Below are 12045 nucleotides of genomic sequence, written 5' to 3'. Positions count from 1 at the left end.
TTGTCTCGATCAGTAGCGATACGTAGATTGGCCCTTTCGACGTTTAGACGCAATCCGACGCCTAGGAACTTGAAACTACTTAATGAAAAAATACGTGACTCACAAAAACTGATCAGAAATACTAGACATAAAGCTTGGCAGGGATATTGTACAGCAATAGATGGCGCAACAACGCAAAGTGAGATGTGGCAAAGAATGCAATGGTTTAAAGGCCGTAGAACTTCTAAACAATACGTCAGTGACGAAAACGCTAGTACCCTTCTGTATAGTATGACACCAGATTACGTCTCCCCTAAAAACCCATCATTTTCCTCTTGTAATTATAAATTAGAAATTCCTATCACTAGTCATGAACTGGAACGCTGTATCCGCGCAAAGGATACCGCACCCGGGTGTGATAATATTTCTTATTCAATGATTAAGCACTTGCCTGAGAACGCATTGGTTATGTTGTTATCACTTTATAACCGTTTTTACGACACCGGTTTCGTACCGGCCCAGTGGCGAGATGTCGCCATCACACCTGTACCTAAGCCCGGACGTGACCCTCACAGCGCATCTGCATTTAGACCTATTGCAATGATGTCGTGTTTATGTAAGATTTTCCACAGCATTTTAAGAAATCGTTTAGAATGGTTTATTGAAAAAAATAATTTACTCTCACCGGATACTACCGGATTTAGAAAAAGCCGTTCTACATTAAATAATCTCGTCGATTTAGTTTCGCAAATCCATTCAGCGTTTTCAGTCAATAACTTGACAATAGGTTGTTTTCTTGATATAGATAACGCATACAATAACATAAACATAAAATCGTTAATCCAGACTTTAGATCAAATAGGAGTAGGAAATAAAATGTGTCGATACCTCTGGAACTTTTTAAAAATAAAAAAATTAAGAATATACACTGGAAACTCATATATTTGCCGTTCTTCTGGTCAAGGTTTAGCTCAAGGCGACCCGATCTCGCCGTTGTTGTTTAACATAGCTACTATGCACATCTGCAGCTATATAACAAATGATGCGGTATCTATCTCTCAATACGCGGACGACTTTGTGTTGTATACGAGCATTAGTAATATTAGTGAGGGTGCTAATTGCCTACAAACTTCTTTAAACAAAATGATTACATCGCTTTCAGACATAGGCTTGGAAATCTCGTCATCTAAAAGTAAAGTATGTATATTCAAAAGAGGGTATAGAAGAGAACATGTCAACCTTTTTATTAACAACATACCGTTACAAGTAGTAGATTGTGTCAAGTACTTGGGTTTCTGGTTAGACCGCTCGCTAAAATGGAACAAACATATTGAGGAATTAATCGAGAAATGTTCGAAAACATTAAAAATTTTTAAAGTTTTAGCCGGTTCAGGGTGGGGAGTACATCCAGATCATTTAAGACGATTATATATATCTATCGTTCGTTCTAGATTAGACTATGGCAGTTTCCTTTATGACAACGCAGTTAAGAGTAAGACAGTTAAGCTCGATAGACTCCAAAATCAGTGTATGAGAGTGATTGGTGGTTTTGTGAAAAGTACGCCTATACATGTAATGGAATGGGAGCTCAATTTGCAACCATTATTTGTGCGTAGGTACTATCTAGCCGGTAAATTTTGGTTGAAAGCTAAATCATTCAAAGATAACAAACTAATTGTGTCACTGAATCAACTTGTAGAACTTTGTCGTGACGTAGTATATTGGAGACGGAGGAAAAAACCTTTGTTAGTAACAGTACATGAATCACTCGATATCTATCCTATTTATACTTCTCAGCAAATGGAATGTTTCTCTCTTGATACATGGGTAAGCAGTGTGGACCTATCTAATATAATTAAAACTAAAATCGATGATTTGGAAAAGGCTAAACGTACTTATAATTGTGATTTCGTAAAACGTACATGCAATCAATATTTAAATTTAAATTATTCGAACTATTATTCAATTTATACTGATGGATCGCAGGAAGGGGACGAGTCGGGCTTCGCAGTGTTCGACCCGCAGACGCAAGGTTCTATTAAAGTTAAACTAACGGCTAAAGTATCTATAATGTATGTAGAACTTTTAGCAATTGCAGAAGCAGTGTCTTATGTCGCGTCATTTGAATCCGGTAATTTTGTAATACTGACGGACTCCAAGAGTGCGTTACAACACTTGGCTCGATGTACCTCGATCTTTCGAGGCGCACCGATAGCCTACAGGATCTTGGAGACCGTTAGTAAAATGCAGAAAAAGAATATAGTGTTGCAATGGGTGCCGGCTCACATTGGATTGTACGGAAATGAAGTAGCTGATCGTCTAGCGAAAGAAGCCGTCACTGACGGATTGTTTCTTGATTGTTTACCTTACTTTAGTGATATTATTTATTTAGTTAGAAGACAATGCATAGATATTTGGAAAGAATATTTTGACGAGAGATCACGAACTAAAGGTATTTGGTATAGAACCATACAGCCCAGCCTTTCTCGTCTCCCTTGGTTCACAGGAGTAGATATGCATCGAAAGCATATTGTGACTGCCTTCAGACTTCGGTCTGGACACATTCCTCTAAATAGTTTTGGATTTTTGATGAAAATATGCGATTCACCAAACTGTGACGAGTGTGGAGTAGTCGAGGATGCAACCCACATAATGAAGGAGTGTGTACGGAGTGAAGCGGAGCGCAGTGGCTTTATGTTAGAATGTGATTTATGTGCAATGGATGTAGGCGTCTATAACAGCATCTTGGCTTCCCCCTTGTCGAGGGCAGCCAGAATGCTATATAAGTTGGTAGACGTAAGTATAAAGCGTCGCGTTTAAATTTTTTGTGTAAACTTTGAGGGTGACGTCTCGAAACCGAGAAAACCCTCTTTATAAAAAAAAAAAAAAAAGAATAAAAAAAAAAAAAAAAAAGATGTCGAGTGATTCAGATGTTGTATTGTATAAGCATGGGTATTTCTTAACTATTTCTATAAATTTTTCGACCATTATCTAGTATTTTAATACACATTCACTCGGACGCTAAAATAAAATTTGTAAAAAATTACAACGCCTGACGTCAAAGCGTCCTAACGCTGCGACAGAGCGTTGCGTACTTACAGCGCTGGCGCTCTGTTTGACAGTACATTACTCTAGTAGTACAACACATCTCGGCGTCATAACGCGCCGTCAATTTAGCGTTCTGACGCGCGCTATGTACGCGTTCTGTTTGACGAAGCCTTAAATCAATCTATCTACTCCGACCTCTAGTGAGGAAGGAGGAGTGAGGAAGGACGTGGACTCACTTGAAGTACTTGACGCTCTGCTCGAGGCGCTGCTGCCTCCTGGCCGCCAGCAGCTTCATGTCCTCGTGCTCCGCCTTCAGCTCGTCGATGCTGCGCTTGACCTCGTCCGCGTCCCCCGCGCCGCGCTCCTGCCGCCCCCGCACACACACACACACACGGTATCAGTACAAGGGGGCAAGTCACCTTCTACCGTAGAAACACTACGGGTCTGATCTATATAGTTATGATAGTTTATATACAATACTAGCGGCCCGTTTCGGCTCCGCTCGGGTTTTTAACAAAAATTTCAACGATATTTGACGTTGTTTTATTTTTAAAAATAAAAGTACAGTTATCGCGGCATAACTATAATTTTTGTAAATATAATGTGTTCTACAAAGTCGTAGTACATTATTTTATTCTATCATCAATAGTTTTCGCCGCGCACGCGATGTAAAGAATATTTTAGGTAATTTTTTTACACCTTGGGTTACATTATTGGAGTTTTAGTGAGGATTTTTAATTTTTTTCAAAAAAGATTATAGCCTATGTCACTCTGGTATGTGTAGCTTCTAAACAGTGAAAGAATTTTTCAAATCGGTTCAGTAGTTTCGGATCCTATTCAATACAAACAAACAAACAAATCTTTCCTCTTTATAATATTATTAGTATTAGTATTAGTATAGAAGTATAGATAGCCCAGGTATTATTCTGATGTGTAAGCTATATTATTGTAAAGTTTCATCAATATCCATTAAATAGTTTTTGGGTGAAAGGGTAACCAACATACATTCTTACAAACTTTGACAATTATAATATTAGTAGGATTACTGAAGTGTTGAACAAATGGCGCTCTAAATAGTAACTAAGACAGTGTTGTACCTGCAGAGCGGCGCAGGCCTTATACAGCTTGTCCAGCGTGAGGTCGAAAGGCGTGAGGTCTGCGAGCGCGGCGTGCAGGCGGCGCGTGAGGCCGCGAGCCTCCCCCTCGTCCCGCGGCTCGCCCCCCGCCCCGCCCCCACCGCCCCCCGCCGCGCCGCCAGCCACGCGCGCGCCTCCGCTACCTCCGACACCAACTGGAATATAGCACTAGTGTAAGCTTTCACACAGCTTTAGTAGCAGAAAGTATTATCAAAGCTTTTAGTCGAGCTCACAGCCCACCTGGTATTAAGTGGTTACTGGAGCCCATTAACACCAGGTAGGCTGTGAGCTCGTCCACCCGTATAAACAACAACAAAAAAAAAGAGTGCCCTGGGACAACAACAGTCCCCTGCTGGTCCACTCACCATGAGCACGTCGCATCGGCGTTGCAGTGCCGCGGTCCTCACGCTGGCGCCGTGCAGCAGGGACCGCATGAGCGCCGACAACTCGCGCGCCCGGGCCTCTAGGGCGCCCGACGCGAAGTGGCCTCGCCGGGACAGCTGCGCCGCGCGCCCGCACACGGCGCTGACCGTGGGCTCTCTGGACACGAGAGGGACGTAATGGATCGATACTTGGTCATTGAGTGCACAGAGGTTTTAGTTAGAGATGAAACGGATAGTCGTTTTTGAAGTTATACTTCTTTAGGCGCGTTATGAAAAATTGATGAGAGTGAAATTTTACGATGCGCGCGCACCGTGACACAAAATTAACAGAATGAAGTTGCCCACTAAATCGCTCATTACAATACGAGCGACGTAACTTGGCGAGTCTGAATATGGCCGCAGGTGAACTTTCCGAACCGTACCGAGTATTACCGAATTTATACGATGTCAAGAAAAGGGATGTCCAATATGCGTGTTTGAGGATGTTGTTTAATCGATTTTTTTCAACTTGATTAAAATTTGAATAACAAAAAAGAAATAAATTTAATAAAAATAAAGTATAACTTCTTACGCGCGTACATGGGGTGTTATTTTAAACAGCACACAGACAGAACTTTATATACGGTGTGTTTTTTGAAGCTACTGGAGAGGTTCCCGATTAGACTGTAATTTTACTGTGTGGAACATCAGATCTATTAGATTAAAGTCCTTTAGGTCTGAGTAGTCTATTTGTTATTGCTCTTGTAGGCAGACGAGCACACGGCCCACCTGATGGTGAGTGGTTACCGTCGCCCATGGACTTCAGCAATGCCACGGGCAGAGCCAAGCCGCTGCCTACCAACGTTGTCGTGCGCGTTCGAGTGTTGTCGCTCGCGAGCGGAGATCGCGGACTCGGTACGACGACGATTTGGTATTCATTCCCCACAATTTGCCACTTGTCAATTTTGAGTACTAAACAAACTAATTAATAAAACAACAATTACTTTTGACGTGCGATTACAAAAATAAAAGTAGTCCATAACCATGTGTGATATTATTTGCCTTTTGTATGATCATGAGATTTTTATAAATTTTACTATCCGGATGGTTACCGGATATCCGTTTCATCTCTAATTTTACTGCTAGCGTTAAGTACGTTGGGATATCGTACGGATATCTCGTTGATGTCATGTCGAAATCCAAGACGACTTCCTACTAAGCCTCTACGTTCACTTAACCTCTAACTTGAGGTCAAAGTCGCTGGCGTTGCGGTGTGGTCCGTGGACTTACTTCTGTGTACAACGTGGACCCCGAGTGATATATAGGAGTTACGTTTCATATTAAAGCTTTCGTACCTGGCGATAAGCTCAGCTTCCAGAGACAGGTGCTTCTTCAGCAGAGCTTGCGCCTCCGGGAGCGAGGAGCCGGCGTCCTCCTGGTGCACGAAGGGCTCCCGTTCCTGTAACCTGAGGGTCGAAGGTTCCGCAGTGAGATTCCGAAGATTCGAGTGGATAGGCGTTAAAGACTTGGAGCGGCCCGTGGACATCACCAGTCAGTCAGTCTCAATCACATTGTAAGTTTCGCACTCGTATTTCAAAATATAGACATATATAAAGAGATAATGTTACTGGTGGTAGGACCTGTTGTGAGTCCGCGCGGGTAGGTACCACCGCCCTGTCTATTTCTGCCGTGAAACAGTAATGCGTGTGAGGATATACGACGAAAGGAAGATCTTCCACCGAGCGGATGATATTTGCTCGGTGGACCGACGGTCCGATAGCTGTAGTTCGGAACTTGTATATATGCGTTTTATCTTGAAAATGTCGTAACCGAGATTCAGGCATCTGTCAATTATATTGCGTTGTATGATGACTACCCGCCACAATGCGTTTCGGTTTGAAGGGCGGGGTAGCCGTTGTAACTATACTTGAGACCTTAGAACTTATATCTCAAGGTGGGTGGCGCGTTTACGTTGTAGATGTCTATGGGCTCCAGTAACCACATGACACCAGGTGGGGTCATCCACCCATATAAGCAATAATATTTTTTTATCCCCACTTTAAATAATGCGTAGTTACTGGCGTCCTACAGCCCGCATGGGTTGGTATCACAATTCCGCGTATCTCTGCAGCGAAACCATCACGTGCTCCAGTTGGAAGAGCCGCCCGACCTCACGCCTCAAGGTCCACAGGTCCGTGACTCACCAGGCGAATTCCTCGTCGGCGTCTCTATCCCAGCGGTGGAGAAGCTCGGCATCTTCTAGATTATCTCTTCTGATCTGTATCGGCTCTTGTAGCTGGCGGTAGCTGCAGACCAGAGGGTACTGTTAGAGTTCCAGTTCACGACAAGAGAGAGACCGCCGAGTGAATACTGTGTTTAGTGAGAGTTTTTTAACGTTCTCGATAGCGTAAAAGTTAACTCCGATTTGTATGGAGTTGAAACGTTTGCCTACGTTTGCCGCTAGGGGCGCTGTGCCATATATATGTTACCGGAAATGTATGTAATCCGTCATTGTATACAATTCCTAGGAAATGTATGTAATTCCTAAAATCGCACGGAAATGTGTGAAATAAATTATATTATACTTACACATTACACATTTCCTAGGAAATCTATACATTTCCTAAATAGCAATCGGAAATGTAAAACATTTAAGATATTGGTGGGTACGCGGGGACAGCGGGACGAGTCTTGCACTACGGTCCGTTGCCAACTTGCAATCCACTGGAACCGGCCAGGGATTTAAGAAGTGCCTTTGCAAGAAAAACTGTGCTACATCAAGATGTCTGTGTTTTAAAAATAAAGTACTATGTACTTCCAAATGCCATTCGAGCTTACCCTGCAAAAATAAATAGCTATATGGACTGACAAAGTAATATAATATAAAGATTTACTTTTATACTTTGACATTTATAATTACTTAATTACCAGACTGATTACTTGCCAAATGAAAATTTGATTTTATAAGAATAAATATAAGTTGATTTTGTGATACGTTAAAAGTTAATAGATAGTTAATTTTAGAAGTTTTAATTAGTAAGATAATATGAATATATTATTATTATTTTACGGTATGACAAAAAAATATTATTAACAACGTGTTTTATTACAGAAAGCATTTACTTTATACATTTCCTAATACGATATTGGAATTATATACAATTCCGAGGAAATTTATACATTTCCTAGGATATCTATGCATTAAATAGTTTTTCAAACAATATTTTATACATTTCCTAAATAGTATCGGAATTGTACACATTTCCTAGGATTTGTATACAATTCCTTGATTTCATACATTTCCGGTAACATATATACAAATTTAAGTTAACTTTTACGCTATCGAAGACGTTAAAAACTCGCACTAAGCATCTGTGTGCGTAACGATTCAAAAGTGAGTTAAAAACACATCTTTTTAACTCGCTTTTGTTATGTAGTTGTGTAATAATTATATTTAACGGAATATTTGAATGTCATTTTGATCGTCTTGGCGTCGAGGACCTATGTAGATACAATAATTCTCTAACTTCGCTCTAACACCCTGACCGGTGTCAACAGGTCATACAAAAATATGAAATTAATTGTTAGTTCTGTCTGTTGTTTCCTGAGTTTTGTACTCTTTCTTCGCAAAACGTACTCTTTTCAAATCCTGTACTCTGAAAGTACACTCATTTGTATAATTTTATACTCATTTGTAATTTTTTTTTAATTTAAACATTTTTTTAGATTATTTTATTTCAATTTATTTCAATATTAATTAAATATCCATATATTAATACTTGAAGCAAAAACTTTGTACCTACCCCTTTTTACGAAGATACCACCGCCCTGCCTATTTCTGTCGTGAAACAGTAATGCGTTTCGGTTTGAAAGATGGGGCAGCCGTTGTAACTATACTGAGATCCTAGAACTGATGTCTCAAGGTATGTGGCGCATTTACGTTGTAGATGTCTGTGGGCTCCAGTAAACACTTAACACCAGGTGGGCTGTGAGCTCGTCCACCCATCTAAGCAATAAAAAAAAATAAAAAAAGTATCGGGTCTAGTGTCGGCTTACCGTTTGACGGCCTGGTCGGCTCTGTCCAGTATTTCCTGCGCCATGAAGTGCTTGGTATCGGCGAGCTGGCGGGCGGTGTCGGCCAATTGCGTCGCCGTGTCGGCCTTGCTGGACACCTGCTGCTCGAGGCGCGAGTGCCGCTTCAGCAGGACCGTCACCGACGCCAGGTCCTTGCCTGGGGTACACAACCGCACCGATAATTCGATAAAGAACTTCATTGATGACTAGAACCTCACTCAAGTTGCTCAAGGTTAACATCCTGAACTCCTGCTAGCCTGCTGCCTTGAGAGGCTATATCAGCGTAACCTTAACTAGTAGGTGAGCTCACGGGGCTCAAACCTGACGACGTTGCTAACACGAACCCTAGCAAGAGCCGTGCTTCGCAGAATCTACCGACGGATCGGAAACGCGACCCACTGAGAAGATCCGGCGAGAAACTCAGTGGGCTGTGTCTGAGGGTTACTTTACTCGTCGAGCCCATCGTCGCAAGCGACGGGTTCGACGAGGACGGTGATCGGTGCTTGTGGTACCTAAAAGCACCGTTAATGGAGCCGGAATGATGCTGACCCTTCACAATACTATGGTTATTTGCAGTCTTTGTCAAAGTTCTAAAGTTCTCAGTTGAGATTCATGCTTCAACAGAAGCAACCTATATTCAAAGCTGAAGAGATTTGAGCCTCACAGCAATCCTACTTCATTATTTGAAGAGGAACAAGATTGCACAAAGTGGGAATGAGTTGCTCGCTCCGGGCATTTCAATATTGCAATAATTGTTATGTTATAATACTCATTGTAGAAATGAATATTAACAAAAAAAAACTAATATTTAAAAAAAAAAGACATGCCCGCTGAGTTTCTTGCCAGTTTTTCTCAGGACGGATGCTAGTTCTTGTGAATTGGCGGTAGTTCTTTTTCACGTTCAACAAGGATGTACTTTCGTTTATGTTGAATAACATTTTTATTGATTTGATTTGCTTTAATTTTTTGAGGATTCCTGCTATCGACATGTAGACGATATGTCAGGATTGGCCTCGACAGTGAGAACGGACTATTGAGAAGGATTCTCAAACCTTTAAAACAAGGCGTAGAGGGACACATCGTAAGGAGTTCGCTAAGTGACCAATGACGGAGTACATACCGTGGTCCTCGCTAAGCAGCTGCGCCTCCACCTCGTCCAGCCAGGTGGTGAAGTCGTCTAACCCTCGGAAGAAGATCCTAGCCTGGTAGGCTTCTTGCAGGCGATCGTGACGCAGCTTAGCGGCGGTCTGCTCGCGTAGTGACGGCACGAGTTAGGGGTCATCCATAAATTACGTCACACGTTGATTTATCATCGAAATTTGACATAGTGTGACAAGGGGCATGGGGGGGTCAACAGTTTTGTGACGTCACATGTTAAAATTCAAAATATGAAAACGCGAAGTTTAGATGTGAATAAAAAACTTTAAAAATCTACGAACTCGAACTATAGTTATTAGTAATTTAGCATTCTCGCTGTGAGATTATGTCTCATGCAAAGTCACTATGAAGTGCCTGATATACCGGTAATCTATCTATGTATATAAAAATGAAATGCTGTTCGTTAGTCTCGCTAAAACTCGAGAGCGGCTGGACCGATTTGGCTAATTTGGGTCTTGAATTACTTGTGGAAGTCCATAAGAGGTTTAAAAGGTAGATAAATATGAAAAGCTCGGAATTAAATAAAAATAGCAATTTTGTTTTTCCTTTAATGTCCCCCCCCCCCGTCGGACGAGGATTCCTTTTGTTTGTTTTAAGTTTATTTTATACAAAAGTTTAGGTCTTTTGTTTATCGATTGAGGCACTACGAAGTCTGCCGGGTCATAAAAGAGTGGGTCCAAAGTCCACGGATATTAAATAATGAAGTTTTTTATCTTTAATTAACGTAATTAGTGGTTTATTGCTTTCGAACTAGTCGTTTTATTTTTTCGGTTATCTGAAATATTGAACTGTATCTTGATTTTATTACATTATTTAATAAAAATAAGTAAAAAAATGAAAATGCTATTTTGTCGCGACTATTTTTAAATGTATGCATAAATTGAAAACATGTGACATCACATCAGGGGGGGGAGGGGGGTATAAAAATTTGACAACCTGTGAGAAGGACGGGGGGGGGGTCAAAAGTCCTAAAATTCGTGTGACTTAATTTACGGATGGCCCCTTATTGTAAACAACGTTATTTAATCTTATCAATGAAATTCAGGGCGAGAGCGTGTCCTTTAATAGTGTTATCGGATTTAATGAGTCAATTATTTAGATTTTAAACGAAATTCCTGATGACTTGGGAGTTGAGGAATTTAGCTGAGAGTCAGATGACAACGTGAGGTAGCACCAGGGTTTATACACTCCTCTTGTAAACTTTTCAATAGTTTTTTTCTTCATTTTTTTATTGCCCCTTTAGGCAACGAGTGGTTACCGTCGCCCACGGACATCAGTAATGCCAGGGGCAGAGCCAAGCCGCTGCCTACCGCAAAATTTAATTTTTTTTATTGCTTAGATGGGTGGACGAGCTCACAGCCCACCTGGTGTCATGTGGTTACTGGAGCCCATAGACATCTACAACGTAAATGCGCCACCCACCTTGAGATATAAGTTTTAAGGTCTCATGTATAGTTACAACGGCTGCCCCACTTATCAAACCGAAACGCATTACTGCTTCACGGCAGAAATGGGCGGGGTGGTGGTACCCACCCGTGCGGACTCACAAGAGGTCCTACCACCAGTAATAGTACTAGTACTCTTCACAAGCCTCTTTTGAAGAAGTAATGTTTATATGAAGGCCACGCGGCTCTCACCTGCAATTCCTGCCACTGGTTCTCCAACTCTTCGACGTGTTTCGCTATCTCTTGAGAAGCGTAATGTTTTGATTCTGTCAGTCATAAAAAAAGTGATATGAGAAACTTGATTTTTTGGCCACTAATGACGTCACAAGTGGATTTACTTCTGTATTCTTGTAGGGTCTCACACACACATGCTTGATAACGTACGCGGCGTGTTACCTGGCTACGTAATGCAAGGTGTCATCTTCACCGTTCCACGCTTGTGGGAAAAGGATATTGAGACGACAGTCCAGTTGTAACGGTCACACAGCGAACACAGTTCCACTTAGATAGCTATAATAAAACTGTATGTACCTATTGTATTTTCGGTAAATATACAAGACTAAGTGTGTGAGTTAATAACGACTTTCATTTACAACAACTGGGCTCATCCTAAAATTCTATATATATAAATTGTAGGGACACTGTTTAAGTATCACATACAAGTGTCCGTTGCTTACTTTATTGAATCAGTCGTACATAGCGTGGTAGACACGGCAGACACTTGTGATATTAATCTTTTGACAATATATTATGCTAGTGAATTTTGAATTAATTGGTTTTGTCTTTGGACATTGATTGTTGTCCCATCCCATTGTTTTAATGGGAAGTAAGTAGGTATATTGT

The 12045-nt window shown here is 41.2% G+C and overlaps 1 protein-coding gene across 1 annotated transcript in view; it reads right to left on the bottom strand.

Annotated features, from left to right (window-relative positions):
* The window catches only part of kst (spectrin beta chain, non-erythrocytic 5 kst), a 113890-nt gene that overhangs the window by 25009 nt on the left and 76836 nt on the right, over positions 1–12045 (bottom strand). The window contains 9 exon segments of the mRNA XM_089737911.1: positions 3264–3391; positions 4125–4261; positions 4264–4318; positions 4529–4703; positions 5881–5991; positions 6730–6831; positions 8582–8756; positions 9720–9846; positions 11395–11468. Coding sequence (XP_089594037.1) covers positions 3264–3391; positions 4125–4261; positions 4264–4318; positions 4529–4703; positions 5881–5991; positions 6730–6831; positions 8582–8756; positions 9720–9846; positions 11395–11468 — 1084 coding nt within the window.

This window comes from Bombyx mandarina, chromosome 24, assembly GCF_030267445.1.
Source record: "Bombyx mandarina strain Sakado chromosome 24, ASM3026744v2".
NCBI lineage: Eukaryota > Metazoa > Arthropoda > Insecta > Lepidoptera > Bombycidae > Bombyx > Bombyx mandarina.
Note: the sequence above shows the minus strand (reverse complement) of the source record. Positions and strands in the feature narration are given on the sequence as shown.